A 19,642-nucleotide genomic window follows, 5' to 3' on the forward strand; every position below is an offset into this window, starting at 1 on the left:
CTAATCAGATTGCTTCAAAACAAGCACAACTTCCTGTTAGGAACTAAACATGGTGCCAGGAAGTTCATATAGGCCAGTGCTTCTCAATTCCAGTCCTCGGGCCCCCCTGCTCTGCATGTTTTAGATGTGCCTCTACTCCAGAACAGCTGATTCAAATGATTGCATGACCTTCAAGTACTGCAGAAGGCTGTTAATCACCAAAATATTGAATCCAGGTGTGTGGCAGAAGGGAAACATCTAAAACATGCAGGGCAGGTGGGCGAGAGGACCGGAACTGAGAAACACTGATATTGGCTCACCACCATAAGCTTCCTTGGACCACTTCTGATACTGACCGCCGCCAATCAGGAACACCCCACAAGAACTTCGGATTTGGAGATACTTTGATCTAGAGATCTAGTGATCCAGTCTAGTCCTTGGTAAACTTTCTCAAATCCTTCTCCATTCCTAGGAGAATGTGATGAAACAGTTTTCCAGATTTCTTAAATTTTAATACTGACTCTTTTATTTTGAGTTCATTATTATTGTCTGTCATCCTCTGCACTTCAACATGAACAAAACAAAGAGAGTTGGTTGCTTTTAAAGGAGGTCAAACCACTGTTTTCAGCTTGAACAGCAGGTGGAAACATCAAAACTCCTCTACCACTTACTGCGCCAACGCTTAGGAGACACACTGAGATAAATAAGTCAGAATGTGAAGCCTGTGTGGGCCCTGCAGCAAGGGAGGGTGCTGCTAATAGTAAGCCTCGGTGGATGTTGGAATGGGCTGTGAAGCATCAACCTGATGGATCGATCACAGCTGAGGAAAAGATTTGCATCACTCTTCTAAATGGCACAGCTGCAGTGACACATTAGGCCTTTAGATACAGCCCTTACATTGATACACAGCTAAAGGGTTGCCGTTTAGGTTTCAAACTAAATTGAATCAAGTTGATGGAAGCAGCAGCCCTCTGAATGAAGGTCAGTTCTCAGTGTGATACAGTGAAAACAGACAATATTAAAAACACAAGAACAGCTAAAAGTACAAAAGGCACCTCACACCCAAGACGCTCTTGGTGTGAGAACCAGGCAAGGCTCATTGGACCTCTGTAACCCCAAAGTGTTACACGCCTTTACAGAAGAAGTGATGTTCAGTGAAGTTATCTTTCCGCAGTAGGAATATGGCATTTGACTGTGTTACTTATTAAAAATAAAATAAACACTTGGAGTGTATTGGCTGACTAGTATAATTCAAACTACACCACAGAGTGATGTCTGTACATCATACTGATGAATGTCAGTGACTACTCTTTTCATCCATTCTTGAATTAACTTACCCTTAACTTTTTCTAATCTTTTCCTCAACCTTGCTTCATTCACTTTTTTTATTCAACTAGCCAACCGCAATGCAGAACCTGGACATGTTCGTGAACAGCTGGACGACGGCCAATCAGAGAGGGTATTCCCACCCTTCACTATTTCTGATTAGCTTAAACCACAATATGGGCATAGGAGAGATGTCCAGTGTTTGAAACTTTTTTCTTTCTTCCTCAAATGACTGGGAATTCAAAATGTTGCTAGGTGCGCTATTGAGAAATCAGGTTGCATCCAGAGCCTTGCTCAGAGTGAGACTTCCCTGTGTAGAGTGAAATAGTGAGAAAGAGGAAACAAGTGAGGCTCACACCAGATGGATCAGAACCCTGTGTTTATGTTTCAAGCTCATGCTTTCCATTTAAAGTCCTATAAAGTTGAAAGTTTCTCTTGCAGGTCTAACCTTTCTCATCTCCATCCCCAGGTGGAAATCCATAAATGGGCAAGTGATACCTGCATATGGATTAGGTTTATTGTCAGAAAAAAACAGAACATAATCTGTTTTTCAGTCTGCTGGGCAACATGGTTGAAGCAAACTATCTTTTCTGTCAGAAATCCATAACTCTGCAGGATGTTCTCATCAGCCAATCAGAGAGCATGAATCTTACCAGCAGGCCCCCTCTGCACTCCTACTCTACTACCCCTGCTTCCCCATGTCCCTCAACGATTTTTTCCTCCTCCAGCAACAAGCACATACACACCCTGCCTAGCAGGAGACGTTGGGTTGCCAGATGAACAGCGCTGTCATTTGTCAGCCGCATCCCAGAGGTAAAATAAGGAGATAGGCACCACAAGTCTGCATCTCACTGTGTGTTTGTTTGAGTGAGTGTGTGTCAGCTTAATTGGGCGTAGCAGAGATGTTGCAAGGAATGATCAAAAAAATTGATCCAAAACTTTGCTCGATGATTCCTGGCTTGAACTTGAGGAGCAGTGAAGGGAGAGAGGTTTGAGCTGCAGCTGAGCAAAGACGGAAAGAGATGCGGAGGAGACACAGATACAAAGGAGACCCTGATTGTAGAGAATGCTGAACGGAGTTCACACACTCAAGCTGAATACATTTCAATGTATTCATAATCATACTCACTGTGGCTACTGAAACGTGCCCAGTCGAGCTCATGTGTGTGTGAATATGTTATCACAGCGCGATGTTTATTCTCTGGAGAGAAACTGCAGCTGTAAAGCCGCTCTGCATAAAACAACACTGCCATCCAGTGGTGAGATGATGCAATTGCTCATTTCAGATGACAGCCTCGTTGGAACTTATACAGTCGCATCACCAAAGACACTCAACAACAACGCGTGGTGGGTTTTTTCTAATATGTGTCTAGTAGTCAATATCCGTTTTACCAATAACGCAAGTTAGAAAATTAAGGGAAGACTTTTTTTTTTTTTTTTTTTTTTACAACTGCAATTTCTGTTCAGGAAAAAATGAGGACACCTACCACATTCATTTTCAGTTTAAATGGCTGAAGCCATATTCAGACTAAAATAATAGGATTTAAACAGATTTTCTACGAATTTTGAAGGAGGTGTTTTCCGTTTTATCCACAAAACATTCACTTTGGTGTTTTTATAAAAGCTCTCACAATTAAAATAGATGTCGTCAGATCTCAAACATATAATAGACAACATAGTCTACGTAGAAAAAAGGAGAAAACAACTTCCAACTCACCTTGTTCTGACTCTTCAGGCTGATTTTTCCTAAAAAAAAAAATAGACCACAAGATGCTTAAAGAAGATTCCAGAAATCCTGTCGTAGAAAGTCTCCATGACATCGCGGTCAGGTTGGCTGTTGCGTGTAGGGCGACTTTGTAAGCACATTTCTTCACTTCCCGTTTTCAGAGATAAATAAAAGAACATTTATTTATAAAATTTCCCACTTTATTGGTTTATATTGATATAAACTAGTGTTGAAAAAGAGATATTAAAAATGTTCCAAAATCTCACCATGCATCAACCTCATCAATTATTCTGTGATTTCCTCTAACAGTCCCCTCCAGTGACAATCTAATTCAAGAAACTGATTAGCATACGTGAGCTATGGCGTTCATTAGCCTCATTATAGATTCATAACTCTGACTGAAATAGATGAGATGCTTGTAACGCGGTTTAGGATGACTAAAGTTCCATACACAGGCAGGGTTTGGTTCTCCTTGACACAAACACACACCAGCACATGGTGGCGCCTGCGATGCTATGGGCGATGTTAGCATCGTTATGTTAATGAGGCCTCTGGAAGTAATTTAGACTAAGAACTTATGCTTTGAGCTGCTAAAAAATTTTCAGCAAACATGGGGACTCAAAGGGAAGTTAATGAAAACGTGAAGAATACAGACGTAAAATTAATCTGCTGAATGTTCACCTTGTGTTAAAAATTTGTGGAAGACTCACTGAGGTGCATTTGTGCTCAAAATAAAAACAAACGTGTGTAAAGCTCCAAATAATTGCATTCATTTTTATTTGCATATGCATTAGGAACATGGCGTCCCATTCCCTGTCATCACATGAGAAATTAATCAAACCTGCTTTGTTCTACAGAAAGCAAAGGAAGAGAATGGGAGGCATTGCCATTTTTCTTAATGCAAACATTTATATTAACATACTAAAAATGCTTTGAGAATAATTATGGATCACTGAACTATGTAGTTGTATAACCTCTGTTTTCACATCTTTGTTGAAGGATTGTGGACCCTGTTTTTTAATACCTCTCCACTTCTTGGTTTTGACTCAGAAACGCTGTGTGTTATATCAACTCACAAGCTTAAGATTGCATTAAGGTCATCATGAGTATCTGGTTGTCATGTTGAAACACTCATTTGATTTCAGGGTATTTTCTCTTCAGATTAAGTATTTCTATGTATTTAAATAGATCCATAAAAAAAGGCCCAACAACATAAAATGAAAAACGTTCATACCATGAAGCCTGAGCCGATATGTGCCGGTGTACTGCGGTTTTAATTCATTATTTGGTGTTTTCTGGCAAAGACACACAGACATGGGGCCCTAAAACCACCCAACAGAGCAATGATGCTTTCATCAGTCTGTAACATGTTGCAGCATTTCTCATTGGGCCAGTCCATACCTTCTTTGGTTAATTGTAACCTCTACAATACATGCAGGTTTTAGAACATTGGGACATAGGAAGGTTGTGCTGTTGATATTTTGGCAGAAATGTCTTCTAAAGCATTTTCTTTGTTGTCAAGTCTCACTCTAGCTGGTTAATGTCTGGTTAGGCTCTAACCAAGTTGGGTGTGTCTTCCAACGCATTGTGTTCCTCACAACATGGGCAAGAATGTTTGAACGTGGGTGGGAACTGTGGTCAACTCTTTGATGGTGCCATGTTGCCCATTTCTATGAAATTTCTCGGTACATTTGTTCGTTGCGGGTTGCTCTGTCCAGTTGATCCTGTATTCACACTTCTGAAAGTGTTGCCTTAGATCATCCACGAATTAAGTCTGCTGCCAATCAAACCACTTGAGAGCTGAGGTATTTACATAAAAATAAATTAATTAATTTAAAAAAACAGTTAAAGCCACTCAAAGGTAACTGTAGAACTTCTTTGATCACTCTGAAGCTAACCATTGGTTGAGTCTGCCATTTTGGCTATTCTTTGGTCCAGTAGGACTGGCTTTCTGAGTTTTGGTTTCCATTTTAAAATTTAGGAGATAATTTTAGCGGAGCATCTTATTGTTTTCTGCCCTTGTTTTAAATTTTCCCCTCTCCAACTTTTTAATCAAAGTTTTATGGTGTTTTTTGTTTTCACAATGTAGAGCACTTTGAAGTGTTGCTAAAATACACTATGAAATAAACTTGGTTGACTGATTGAAAGGTTGTCGTTTTTCAGAAGAACATCTTGAACTACCCACTTTACTCAAATTTTCAGAGTTATGAACTATGACCCGGAATGTACAGCTTTTGCATTTGTAAAACAAAATCTTAAAAACTTGAAAGGGCATAAATATTTACGACGCAGAGGATGTGTTCACTTAGTAAAATTCAAACAGTTCTATTTTTTTGTAGCTATAAAAAGAAGGCTTTATCTGAGCAGAATTATGTTTGCGGGCTGCACAGGATCCTGTGGTTTGGTTTACACCGCTGGAAAAGTTAAAGAGCATTAAATTAGTTTGGAGCCATAAATTGTTTCAACATGCCAGGGGAGAGTTTTTTTTTCTTTTTTCTGCCAGGGACAATCAATTTCTGGATGAGGTTTCCAGTCATGGTACAGTGCTGAGGCCTCCCTGAGTCAGTGTAATGCTGAGTGGGAGGCAGTGAAGGTATATCGACACCTGGGTGTCTGCTTGACTAATGGGGCCACAGCTGAGTGTGGATGGCTTCTATCTGGCTTCCTATCCCATGCTGGAGAAGGTCATCACTCATACAGACAGAGAGAAAGAAAGGCGAGGGGAAGATGGGCCATGAAGGTGGAGCGCTAGTGACGGAGCACAAATGAGAACCCACAAAGATGAAGACAAAGAAGGTGGATGTAAAAGATTTCTTCTGCTTTTGCTTTATCATCACCAATAATTTGGTCACAGTTAATTCATGGTTTAACATGGAGGTCCATTAGCTTTTTTATTTATATATATAGAACCACGTTGGATTGGGTTGCTAGCTTCATTAAATATTAAAATAATCATCTGGAAGCAGAATTTTGCCTCGGCTCAGGTTTACTTCGTCTGATAGAAAAAGTTGTTAGACAATGTGAAACATTTGAATGAGACAACAGAAATCTGTTAGGAGCCAATGTACGAGTCCGGTTCCTACATCCTACTAAAAATGTTATACATGTATTTCAACAGTACATTTTAAATTAATGTTTTATTATGCTGACACTGTGATTCACTGGAGCACAGGCTCAGCTCTGAACCGTTACCGTGACTTTGCCACAGGCGGAGCTGCTTTTTTAGGGTGGACGGTTTTACTTCTTCTTTGTTTTGGTTCAGCAGGTGGTGTAGTGGTCAGTCCCTGGGGTGCGTTTTATATTCAGGTTGTAATTTAAAGTCGGGTCCTGACGCCGCTCCAGGGGGAAAAGGAATGATTCAGCACAAATGGAGGCCTCAGGTACATAAATAATAATAATAAAACATCTACCGCCATGTTAGCAGCTCTGGGATGTCATTCAACACATAAAGCCCCATATTAAAGTGCTTAATACATTTAATAATTCTGAAACATATCAGAAACTTGATTAGTTGAACAGCGAAGAACCAGTTTAATTATCTAGTTTTAATTTTTTCCTTTTCCTTTCAGAAATATTCACAGTGTGCCATTATTCCTGCATTTTACAAAAATTGTATGAAGCTAATTTCTTTCTTCAAAATTCCACACACAAATACCCCATTATGACAATGTGGGGAAAGGTTTTAGAGTGTCATGTAATGAAAAACAATGATAATCATGGCTGGTATTCTGTCTGTCACCATTAATATAAAACTACTATAAAATCCAGAGACTGTTAATTAGATTAGGATTTTTTTTTAAATCAGCACAAGAAAATATACTTAGTTCTGTTTGTGTACAGCATGTATGCAATGCAGAGATTCTGAATGGATGCTCTCTGTAATCGTCCTGCTGTCCTTACGCGCATTAGCTTTCTACCCTGTGCACGGTGCATACCCAACCCCGCGTGCGCTTTGACATGTATTTTTTTTCTCCGTGATTTTGGGAACTGACGGGGAAATTAGCACATGAAAATTTAAATCTTGCATGATATGATTATTCCTAAAAAAAGAAATAATGAAAAAAGGATAATATATAAAATAGATTTAATTTCAAACATAATTTATCCAGTAAAAACGCTTAAAACACGTACCAACACGTAATGTTTGATCCAAACAGCAAAGAGTTACAGATTCAGAGGTGAAGGTTTCAGACAAGCACATCCTCTGGTCAAAAAGCAAAACATTAAAATAAATCTATGTTTAAAAAAAAAAAAAAAACGAGACCATGAACTTCCAGAACCCTGGAGGGACACGATCCTACGTTGCCTGCCGCTTCCTCCTGGATGCTAGGTCCAAACTTTTCTGTGCGTCCGACGGTCCTGGTCCGATCCAAGAGTCTGTGGTGACGGTTTCCTCAGAGCTCTCATGGTTCAGACTGAGAGGAGACGACTGAAGAGGGGAGGACTCGTCATCGGACCCGTCCAGAGGTTCTGCAGAAAGAAACAAGCAGGCAGTGGCTCAAGAGACAGGCAGGAAAACACGGTTTCTGTTACAGCACAAATGTCAGACTTTTAATATTAGACTTTTTAATGCCACCTTGAATGTAATTTAAAACCAAAAAATGTATAAATACAGGCGACAGTTGGGGGACCCTGCTGTGTTACACTGTATTTTGGTAGCTTTAACCTCCATAGCACCATAAAAGTTTTTTGGGTTTTTTTAACAGAACGCACCTAGTGTCGTATGGGTTGATAGTGAAAACAAACGTTGCCCAGGCAACGTCAATAAATTTACACATATGCATGAAGGGTGCAAAAAAACCTAGCTAGCTACCTAGTAAGAATATATTATTAAATCAATCAAATTTTTATTTGTGTAGCACATTTCAGCATCAAGGCATTTCAAGGTGCTTTACATCATAAAAACACCAAAACACAAAGAATCAACAATTGAAACATTACATTTAGTCAAGTGCCATCTTTAAATTCTTGATCGATTATGCATCTAGTTAGTGTTAGCCTCAAATAAAAAAAAACATAATAAAGATATCTGCATGCATCTCAAATGTCTACCTGAAAAGTCCCACTAGAGAAATCAGCTATGTGAAACATTAGATTAAATAGTCCTACCACAAACATTTAAGGCATTTTAAGGCCTTACTTTTAGATTCATGAATTTAAGGCTTTTTAAGGATGTGCGGCCACCCTGCATCAGCTGACCTGTCCTGTTCCGGCTCCTGACTTCACTTCCTGCCTCCTCCAGGTTCAGCCTGTCACCTGAAGGGTCGGGGTAGCTTCTCTGAACCGAAGCACCTCGTTCCTGGAGGTTACAAGACGAGCAGAAAATTCAAGAGACGGACTGTAAAGCAAAGAGTCATACAGGTGCAGATAATGGCCACCTGGGGGCGCTGTGCCTGCTTGGCCAGTCTCCTCCTCTCCCTGGCCGACAGCTGACGGATCCTGTCCTGCTCTGGAGTTGGGGGCACCGGAGAGGACCCGCCCAGGGGGTCTGAACACAACAAGGAGGATCGGAATAAAAACGGAAAAAAGCAAATGAAAATCTGTACCAAAACTTTACAGGGTAAATATTAGTATTGCTTTCCTGTGCTTAACGGGTTATCGGGGTGAGGTGATAAATCGATTTTATCAATTGGATTGAATTTTTGAAAAATAGTCATTTTTGTCATTTGTAATTTCTTTTTAAAAAAAAGAAAGCAAGAAAAAAAATCCATAAAAATTGGAAATCAGAAATGGTATGAAAAAAATCAGAGATTTTATTTTTTAAGCTATATCACCCAGCCATATGTATTGTATATTTGATTTCAATTTAGGACTAATAAAGTTTTGTAAAATGAACTGATCAGGTTGATTGAGTCTATATGTGATAGTTTTGATAGTTAAAGCTTCAAAAATAGACACTTAATACTGTTTAAGAATCAATTCAGAAGAAAAAGCTGTTTAAAATTAGAGAATTGCTGCAAACAAACACTAGAGACGACTTTCATTAACAATCTGCTGTACTGTCCTACCAATGAAAGCGCTCTCAGACTCCAGCAGGAAACCTCTTCTGGATGCACCACTCACACTCCTCTATAACACACACCATTGGTCACAATATCATATCCAAAAATGCTACAAAGTCTCATAATTTATTTTAAAAAGCATAATTTCTCACCAGATAGTCGTTTTGCTCAGGTGGAGACAGGTCTAAATAGTCTGAAAATGAAACATGTAGGTTAGATTTTCACCTCCAGACCAACGTTACTGAACTGAAACTGAATGATGCGTTTCTACTGCAGTGATTTTCTGAAGAGGTAAGGCCTCATTTATGTTCCCAGGAAATAACTGGCGAGGAAATGAAATCATAATGTAAACGTTGATACCATCCTGGACTGTAGATCTGTGGCTGCTGTGGTGATGATAGGAGTCTCTGTAGTTCCGCCTCCTCCTACTGGCCACGCCCACTTCTTCCAGTTTGGCGTCTTCTCCAGAACCCGTCCTTGACTCTCCGTTTGCTTCAGACACGCAGACCAGTTACTGTTTGGATTTCCACTAGGACAGTGGTGGGCACACTTCCACTAATCCACTGAAAGCAGAGCTAATTTTTTTGTTTAGTGTTTTAGCTAATGTTGTAAATGTTTAGCGCACTTAGTTTACCCTAAATTAATTTTTCTGGACAAATTCTAAAGCATTAATTTACTTGTCTGTTTTATATGCTTTCAGTTGAATGAAGTTTGACATTTGTGTTGAAGCTTTGGTGGACAATGTTTATATTCATGCTCTTATTTTGAAGTGGGTGAAAACAGTTTATGCAACAGTTTCACTTCCTCTCTTTGCGCTCTTTATTTCAACAGTCGACAACAATATGTAAAACATAAATGCATTATCTAAGAAAATAACTGAATATAATAAAATATGTAAATTTTGGTTTTTGTTCCAGATGTTTGGAGGTATGAATCAACATGGTTGAAGTTGGCGCTTTAGCATTAGCTTCAACTAAATACCTTATTGGTGTAGCACTTTAGCATTAGCTTCAAATAAATACCTTATTGGTGTAGCACTTTAGCCTTAGCTTCAACTAAATACCTTATTGGTGTAGCACTTTAGCATTAGCTTCAATTAAATACCTTAATGGTGTCGAGCTTCAGCATTAGCGTCAACTAAATACCTTGTTGGTGTAGCACTGAAGCATTAGCTGAACTAATGATTAATGTTTTGGGTTTAGCGCAGCTAACTTTCTAGCTAGCGGTGCCCACCACTACCACACCTCTAGCCATGACCATGTAGTACCTGTGTATTTCAGCTGAAGGGAGTCATGGATACGCAGCAGGTTTCTGGGCTCTGTGTTTCGGGAGTTTGGCCTTCGGACCGGAGCCTGGAGCCTGAGCCGAGCCATGTCGAACACGTCCACCGCCGGACGCTCCCGATCTCTGGACAGATGAAGAGAAGTTGTCAACATTCAATTCCAGTCCAGTTCTATTCTTCTGGAAAGTTGAGCAACTAAAAGGATCTGCACACTCGCAGAACCTTTTTTATGATTTGCTCTTTTGGGTTAGCGCAGCTAATCTTTCTAGATAGTGGGACTCCCCCACAACAATACACAAGGGACTGCAGTGGACTGAGTGCACTGCAGATGACTGAGTGAACACGCTTCGGTCTCGGCAGACGAAGCAGCGGCTCTGATTGGGTCTGACCTGATATTCATGGGCGAGTCCGGCTCCTCCCAGTTCCCCCGCTGCAGATCGCTCTCCAGGCGTTTCTGTTCGCTGCGGAGCTGCCGACGCAACGCCGACAGCTCACTGAACAGGTCGCGGTGGTTTCCTGAAACCCAGAACATTTTATCTAATTAACTCATCTCAGTGCTGAGCTTGGATCTCTGGATAAAAACCACACATCAACCACTGAATGGGTGTTTGAAGAAAAGTAAAACAGTGGAGGTAGAATGAACCCAGCAAACAAACCAGGTCTCTGCTGGAACAGAACGGGTTTTCAAAGGGTTACCGCACCTGCAGCTCTGAGCTGGTTCCTACGAGCGGGAACAGGAGGGGACTGAAGACCTGATGACAATCGCTCCTTTAAAAAAATAAATACAAAGGTACAAATAAGAAAACCCTGTTTAACTCTTCTTTATATAGGAACTGGCCCACTGTGTGTTACTCACAGACAGGGGAGAGGTGGAGGTGTGGGAGTGGACAGTGGTGGGTCTGGAGGCGTGCTGCAGGCATCGCCCGTGTTTCCTCTGCAGGGTCGGGATAGGAGGAGAAGGCACTCTGTGCACCTAAACACATTCAGATGAGAACTAGTCCCAATTCTGACTGACAGGGTCAGATCGTCCACTGGATTACACTGGTCCAGGGTTTTTCGACGGTTTTAGGGTCATGTTGATGAGCTGAATCCAAAAATCACATTGGTTTTGCTCAATCAGGTCGACTTTCTGAACTATGGAGCAACAAGAGCATCAAAATGCACAACTTGTTCTCACATCTGGGTCGGTTTCCTGAGAATCTGGATCAATGAGTGACGAGCAGGAAGAGAGACTCCATCAGGACAGAGAAGAGACGGAGAATGTTGTACAATGAAGACGTAATGTTCAGTTTACATGAACTGACCCTTATCAGTGTTTATTATTCAATTTACAGAAATTCAAGTTTGTAACATCAAATTAATACACTGTTAGAAAACCTTTTTTTCTCCTGAAACCTTTTTGGACGAACAATATTAGTGGAAATGAACTGATAATGTCACAAAAATAACATCAGTTTAGTCAGAAGATCAAATTTCTCTAAATCAAATTAGAATAAAACTCTGACCTGATGGAGGAAAATGGATGTCATTTTTTTAATTCAGCAGAGCAAAGTAGTTCTAATTCAGTTGAAAAAACATAGACAACTTACAAAATCTAGTTTTTGTACCCCAGTTTTATTCTTGCTAAAGCAGAGGAATGTTCAGAAACATCATAAAAACGATAAAGCACATCCTTATTTCTTCCTCCTTGTTGAAACCATAGGAGCGTTTAGCTTTAGAGCTACAGGAAGTTGATGGGCTGAATGACACAAACTGACCTCGTCCACTCTGGCCTGCCTCTCTCGCTCATACTGCCTCCTCAGAGCGGCGTGCTCCTTCTCTTCCGCCTCCTTCTTCTTCCTCTCCGCTTCCTTCCTCCTCTGTTCGGCCAGCTGGATCAGCTCCTCGTTTTTGGCCTTTTGCTATGAGACAGCGACACATTTAGAGAAGGACGCGCCACGACAGGACAGAACAGGACAGACAGATGGACGGACGGACACCGCGGGGCCCTCACCTCCATTTCTTTCCGTTTCTTCCTCTCCTGCTCCTCCTCATACTCCCGCTGGATGCGGGCCCTCTGCTCTGCCAGCCTCCTCTCCTCCTTCTCCTCCTCCAGTCTCATCCGTTCCCTCTCCTCTGCTTTTTTACGCATTTTCTCATCAATCTAAGAGTAACGCCGTATTGTCAGTGAGATCCAGAGGACGTAAACTGCTCAGTTTGCTGGTTATGGTTTTAGAAAGGGCAGGACTACTTTTCCAACTGTGTTGGAGTATTTTATTATTTTTTTTAGCATTTCAGAAAGCCGTTACCTGCTGCTTGAGGTAAGCTTTGTACTTGTCCTGTTCCTGGAGCTGGAGCTCACTGGGCTGGCTGGCAAAAACTTTACCTCTGGCAAACTGGGAGGTCTGGACATGAGTGAAGCCTGGGAAAAACAAGGGAAAGAATGAAAATAGTTTATGTTCTAAACACAGACCAGAGGACAAAGAAACGTCACAGCAGTACAACAAAAGATCAGAGTTTAGCTGGTAAACTTTGGAACAGCATAATTTCATCAAATACTTTTTTGAATATAATTTGACCTTCATTATCAAGTTTTGGAACTTTCTTGCTTAGATTTTACTTTCTGTAAAGCCTGATCTTACTTTACCATCAACATGGTACAAACATACTGTCCTAAAACTAAACTCCTCTTTTCTTTTAACATTGATGAACCAACAATCTGGTTAACAACTCAGTCGTCTGGGTTTCCGTAGATACCCAATATTTTATTGCATCACATGAGTCACATGATCAACAACCGGATGCTGCCACTGGCACAAACCACGAAGAAGTCAACAGGAAGTAGTTGGAGGATGATGTGTGACTATTACTTGTCGTGTGAACGAACTTATTCATGTGTGATTTTAGTTGCGGTTAGTTTCTTATCTAACAGTAACACCGCAATAACAAAATTATGTTTTTTCCAACGTTATATAGACAGAGTTTTGCACACATAGGTCACATATGAAATGCACCTACTAGGAATCTGAGTTGACATCAATGTAAACCAAAAGTTAAACTGGGGAAAAACATCTCAGAGATCTATAAAAAAAAAATAATAAAGCACTGATTTTCATCATTTGGAATAATGTCATTATTTGCGAACGCCTTACTACAACTTGAGACTCAGAATCCTGGTGTGTTAAAGGAATCGGTCAGAAAAGCAGGTATCTACCAGGCAGCCTGTCAGCAGAGTCATAGCTGCTGGTCTGTGTGACCCTGGCGGCCGGGTGAGGCTGCTCTGCCAGGTGGGTCGTCATGGCAGCCGTGGCTTTCCTCTGCCACAGCTCCGGGTTGCTGTAAGCCTCTTCGTTCAGCTTGTGCATCTGCTTGAGGTCGGCTGGGCCGATGGAAAACCCGGGTGAGGATCAATGGGAACTTCTTCATACTTTTTATTTTTTCCACCAAAACAAAGAGAAGAAATCAGGACCCACCAATGAGATTGCCCGTGCTGTCCCTCAGAGGAGCTCCTCCCCCGCCTCTCCCCCAGGGCTCGTGGTTTTTCATGTCGGCCTCCAGCTGGGCCTCCAGGCGCTCCCTCTCCTCCCTCTCCAGACGCCGGCGCTCCTGTTGCTCCTGGATCTGCAGCACGGCATGACTCCATTACGCAACACGACAAAGGGCAGCGTCACACACTTCCTCTGTCTTCCTCGAGTCTCACGCAGAATTAAGGGAACAATCGTCTGATGTTTTTGAGTGTAAAAAAACAACAACACTACAATCTGTCATGAAATGTATTGTAGGACATGAAACTGAAGTCGCCTAACACTTCTTCCATTTCACACATAGTCAAACATCTCAAGTCAGCTTTCAAACCACTTCTGAGACTGTGTCCATCTTTTACACACCAACAAATTAATATGAAAAATTTTGATTTTTACAGGTTGGATAATGGAAAATAATCTAAAAAGAAAAAAATATATATGATTTTTTTTTTCTAAGAAGACTTCTGAGAAGTAACCTGGAAGAGCATGGACCAGTACGTCATGTCTAGGGAAAGTAAGCGATATGAAGACAGGATTGAAGTGGATCTGGGATATTAAACATCTAAATGAGGGCAAAGATCTCAAATATTTCTACTGGCTAATAAAAGAGGCTCTAAGGACACAACTTTCCTCTATCAGCTATCCTTATCTAAATCCATTTTACCTTGGTGGAAGGAATGTTGCTCCCACTCCTGCAATCTTCCTGTCAACATATCACACACTATGTAATGAGAACCTAAGCATCCCAACCATGATGATCCCACTGGGTGATGGTGACACTAACGCACTACCCCAATCAGAGAGAGAGAGAAAAAAAGGACTTTGTAGTATGTTTGGATAGATTTCCCCCTACCTGTTGTTTCAGAGCATCTCTGTAGCTCAGAATCCTTTCCCTGGAGGACCTGGACCTCTCTGAGGGGAAGTCTCCGACATGTGAATCTGCAACAGCAGATTCACTGCGGCACCTGCCAGAACTGTTTCACAAAAACAATGACTAGAGTCAAGGATTGTGTTCTTTCTGAGGTTCTGTCACACCTTAATGCACTTACTGTAATGGAGGCTCTGGAAAACTATAGCCACTATGCTGGCTGTGAGGACTGTGGTTCCCCAACTGGCTGGGCACAGCTCCCCCTGGTGGCACATTCCAGTAGGGCGTGGGGATCCCAGCATTAGGAGAAGGAAAATGTCCATCTGGGAAGAGATTGGAGATACCGGGTTGAGCCTATAACTACAGATGAGCCTTTCAGTGTCGATTTGATTCCGATTTCAATTCAGAAATGATTATCTATTCAGAAACAATTTTAAATTCGGAAACCAATTTTTCTATTCCAAAGGTTAAGAGATTCTGTTTAAATTATGTGACTGACAGAAGGAACAGACAAACAAACAGAATATTATCTAATTAAAACAGCTCTATAAGGTTCAAGAATGTATCAAATTCTATCAGTTTATAGTTAAAAATAGGTTTGTGCATAAAATTCTGTAACTTAAATTATCAGTATTATAACTGGCTTTTCCTTAAATTTAAATGTAAAAAAAAAAAATCAAATAATTACTCAAAATATATAAAATATATTCAAAATATTGCAGTATATTTGCAAATAGGAGTGGCAAAGACATAAAAGTAAAACGCTCAGAGGAGGAGCTTCGCCCCGAAAGGAAGAGCCAGGTCCACCCAGGCGTTTTACACAGTTGAATAGTTTCCATTCAACTGTGTAAAATCCTGTTTGAGGATTTTGAGCAGTTGAACTTTGAGAAATCCTTTTGCATTACAGGATTTCTCAAACATGCATGTAAGAATCAAGGTAACACTCCAGGAATGTTTTTGATGAGGGAATAACATTACAACAAGATATAAAGCTCAAAAAAGTTGATTTTACATAATACTGCCCCTTTAATTGTCCTGCAGTGCAGAAAGAGAGAGCAGCTCTTACAATAGGCCATATTTGGGTCAAGCAGGTTCCTGTTTCCGTAGTACTGATGGGGTTCTCCGTATGGGGTTCTGTAAGCTTCCCTTAGTGAGGAGGGCGGCTGAGGAAGGAAGGCGTTTCTGGAAGAACCCAGACAGACAGTGAGTCAAGGCATCATAACAAGAAACATTGTTAAAGACCAAGCTTTTATTGTGAAGGAGTCCAAAGAAGTTCCCATTATACCTGTGTGTCTCCCTAGCGTTTGTGGACAGGCTGCTGTGCTGGCTGCTGGGAGACAGATGTCCTTCCCCCAGGCCCAGAGCGGAGCTGTACTCCAGCAGAGGGGACTGGAAGGCAACATGTGGCAGCCCAGGAGGAGGCATGTCCCTCCCTCTGACCACAGCTCCCTCTGCACTGGCTGTGGTTCTGGACGACGAGCCGCTCTCTGCTGTCGCTGAAGGCTCGGTCACACCAGGAACTTCCCTCCTGCTCAGACCCAACTGTCTGATTCGGTCCGGCTGCAGCGGGCCGGAGAACAAATTTATTAAAAATGATTCAACAGAAACACGCAGTGATTTGAACCCAGACTATCAGTGGCACCACCAGAAAATGTTCATAGAGGTGGAAATTTTTTTAGCAGGACACAGCTAAAACGTTATTTATATATAATTATGTGTTGTATTGGTTTGGTTTTACATTTACATCTTAGTTGAAGAAGATGACTTTGTATTATTTTCTATGACATAAACATGATTCTCTGGGATGGCCAGCATTTTTCAAGTGGGGGGCCATCGACCTCATTGGCCCCCCACTTGGGGGTGCCACTGCAGACTGTATATCATGTGACGGCTGACCGGTTTCTCAGGGTCGTTCACTCCTGTCGCAGCAACCTTCAGCTCCAGATCCTTTTCCCTGCAACGACGACGCATGGAAACACATCATGCTTCAACAAACACAGTTATTCTCTGAGGATAAACCATGCAAACATATTCACACACAAGAATTCTGTTCATTTTGTCACTTTACAACCACAAACTTCTATGCATCTTAATGCATTCATACTGAGTCCATTTGGTTCAATACTTTGCAGAAGAACCTTAGAGCTAAATAGAGGAAAATCTGTATATATCAGCATATGATGGTTATTCTTAATGATTTGACAAAATGTAATGTTTATTGCTTATTTCGTAATTTGTTACTGTATTATGTTATTGTACCAAACGCTAGCGGTTGATAAAATGCTATGGACTTGAAGAGGTGTGAACATTCCTGCTGTACCTCTTCTTGTTGCGGTGCTGCTCAGCTATCTGCTCTTGCAGCTCCTGCCTGTAACGCTCCTTCTTCCTCTGCAAAGCCTCGTTTGTGTCAGCCGCTCCTGGACGCATAAAGAGAGCAAGCTCAACTCTTTATTCTTAGGGAATAAGTCACAAGATTTAAGATCTGAAACATTGGATTTTATATGTTTATTCTGAAAAATGCTCATCATAATTTATAGTTTTTGCTTTAAAAAAAAAAAAAAAAAAAGCAAGCGGAAAAGCCTCATTACCTATTAGAAGTCCAGTGACAAAGTGACTATTCCCGTTTTTTCGGAGGTCAGGTTGGAGCTGCAGCAGAAACCACATCGTTAGAAATCACCAAACAGAGAAATAATAATAATATTGGACTAAACAGGTGATTCCCACTTTGAGAAGCATTAAGGTAAATCTATTCACTAAATCTTGTTTTTTTTTTTTTCCTGACACATGATCTGTGTGTGAGTGACTGAGAGAGGCAGTAACCTGAGCCATGTAGCGTCTGTAGTCCATCCGCAGTTCATGCTGCAGCCGGTGTTTCTTCTTCTCGTACTCGGCGCCGAGCGGCAGACCAACGCTGCAGCTCTCGTCTGTCAAACACACCCAAGCAATTTGAAGCAGAGGCAAACTGTGGGCAAAGGTTTTATGCTGAAAACACAACCCACTCATCCATTTAGGAAAAATATGAGCCGTTTCTGTCAAAGAAACGTGACAGATTTCCTGTCTTTTTTAAGGACAGCATTATGTGTTTTCCAGGCGCATAGTGCTCTTTTATAGCTTTTATACAGTCAAGTCATTATAGAAAATGCTTTATATATCAAATGTGATTTAAAAGAAATTTGACTTCATAATGTATAGCCTTGAAATTAGGCCTCTGTCTCTTTAGAAAGCTACTGCTCTTTTTATCATTGTTGCACTGAAAAGTGGCTTGAATAAAGTAGCTCAGCAGATTTTATATAGTACTGCTCCTTTAATTTCTCTGAATGTTTCCAAAGTTCTTTATTTTACTATTTTGTGTAAAACAAAAAAAAAATACCTTTTACTTGGATGTTAATCCTTGGAGGGATGTTCTCTTTCACGGTGGACCCGTAGTTTCTGCAGGGTTTTGCCTGTCAGTCAAAACCAGAGGAAGCTTTTGGATTAAAGCTGAAGACAGGATTGCTAGTTTTACAGAAAATATATGTTAAGTTTTACAAGGATAATATAGAATTTGATTTAAGTAGCATTCAGAATTTATAATCATTTAATATTCATTATTCCATCCATCCATCCCAACTATTTTTAGCTGTCATTTTCTTTTCTTCCTTCCAGAACCAATTTACCACTTTTCTTTTAATTTAAACCTTGAAATAGCGTCTTGAAACAGGAGAGAATTCTGGGAATTTCAAGAGTGAAATTTCGCCATGGAAGATGTGAAGGAACTTTAAAGTTGTTGTTTGACTTTTCTTGGGGAGGTGGAAAACATATCTATATCGTCATCTTGTGGTGATTTTCCACACTGACCTAAAAAACCCGTAAAAAACAAAACACCCCGTGGAAGGGCAGAACAGCCATGGCCACGTAGTAAAAAAAACCTGCAGCATTAGTGTTTATTGTGATGGTTTATAATGTCAACTTGTTCTGCAGAAGGCTCAGACACATATTAACACTTCAATAGGTTTTTAAGCAGCTATTGTCAGCAGTTAAACTATTTTGAAGCCACAAATTACAACATTTGTGTTCCTGCCAGGTTTGGCCATGAGTATATGCGTTACACGAACAAGCACCTATTATTTACGATTTTATTGTTACAAATGTGTTCTCGTCAACTTTAAATAATTTAACCTTTATATGTCCCAACAGGGTATGTAAGAGACAGGTTTATAGGGACAACTGTAGCAGACATACCCTCATTTCCATGTAGGGAGGGTCTTTTTCTAGACTGGCCTTATCCTCGGCCACTCGCGCCTTGCGTTCTCTGATGAAGTTCTCCAGCTCATCATCCATTTCCCTCAGTAGAAAGTACTCAAGGAAGCCAGGAAATCAGCCACCCACTTCGGTTCACATAACTATCTAAAGTGAATATGGAAAGAGAGCTTGTTAGCGACACTTACATGGGCTTAAGCGCTCAGGAGGTTACTGTCTCTTTAAATCTTCGTTGTCAGGCAACGACAATGGGCAGCGTCACATTCTTCAGAGAGAATCAGCTAGTTTAGCCGCTTTATGTAACGGCGAGACTCGTCGTCTCTTCTGTACTACTTTATCAGCTACATGTTAAAGTGTCAATAATAAAGAAGAGAACGTTTGTTTAAAATTAGCTTAAGGTTATCCAAGCTAACCCGTTAGCTTTATTCAAAAGCAAAGCGAGTCAGTGTGAACTGTACGGTAAATAAATCAAGTTATTCTTAGTAATTATAAACTTATTTTGTCCCTTTTAGAATCGCCTTTCTACCGCCAGAAACTTAAACAAGTTTACCTTTAGCGGCACCCGAGCTCAAGAGGTTCGCTGAATTAGCGCAGCTTTTGCAGGTTTACGCTGTAGCACAACAGTTTTGGAAATCGAAGTACTTCCGGTTTAGGCTCTTGACTGTCAAAATAAAAGCCCATTCTTTGAATCCACTGGTACTTTTCCAAATATATTTA

The 19,642-nt window shown here is 40.8% G+C and overlaps 1 protein-coding gene across 4 annotated transcripts; it reads right to left on the reverse strand.

Annotated features, from left to right (window-relative positions):
- Positions 1-7,098: 7,098 nt before the first annotated feature.
- LOC106939181 (centrosome and spindle pole-associated protein 1-like) lies at positions 7,099-19,572 on the reverse strand. Of its 4 annotated transcripts, none has more exons than XM_015021490.1 (27): positions 19,476-19,572; positions 18,908-19,072; positions 18,057-18,129; positions 17,507-17,610; positions 17,275-17,332; positions 17,007-17,103; positions 16,583-16,640; positions 15,972-16,246; positions 15,753-15,868; positions 14,868-15,009; positions 14,672-14,783; positions 14,483-14,521; positions 13,768-13,915; positions 13,509-13,673; positions 12,604-12,716; positions 12,309-12,458; positions 12,073-12,216; positions 11,172-11,288; positions 11,017-11,083; positions 10,705-10,831; positions 10,301-10,440; positions 9,394-9,525; positions 9,186-9,226; positions 9,040-9,100; positions 8,410-8,519; positions 8,231-8,330; positions 7,099-7,501 (listed from the first exon to the last, which is right to left on the reverse strand). In XM_015021490.1, exons 2-27 carry the CDS (start codon positions 19,004-19,006, stop codon positions 7,329-7,331), a joined length of 2,961 nt encoding a protein of 986 aa, XP_014876976.1. In that variant the 5' UTR covers positions 19,007-19,072; positions 19,476-19,572; the 3' UTR covers positions 7,099-7,328. The 4 variants fall into 4 exon arrangements, with proteins under 4 accessions (XP_014876976.1, XP_014876975.1, XP_014876977.1 ...); XM_015021489.1 differs by having other exon boundaries at positions 14,672-14,792; positions 18,908-19,077; positions 19,476-19,515; XM_015021491.1 differs by lacking the exon at positions 14,483-14,521 and having other exon boundaries at positions 14,672-14,792.
- Positions 19,573-19,642: the final 70 nt, after the last annotated feature.

The sequence above is a fragment of the Poecilia latipinna genome, unplaced genomic scaffold (genome assembly GCF_001443285.1).
Source record: "Poecilia latipinna isolate Pla-1442-1.1 unplaced genomic scaffold, P_latipinna-1.0 Scaffold2793, whole genome shotgun sequence".
Taxonomy (NCBI): Eukaryota; Metazoa; Chordata; class Actinopteri; order Cyprinodontiformes; family Poeciliidae; genus Poecilia; species Poecilia latipinna.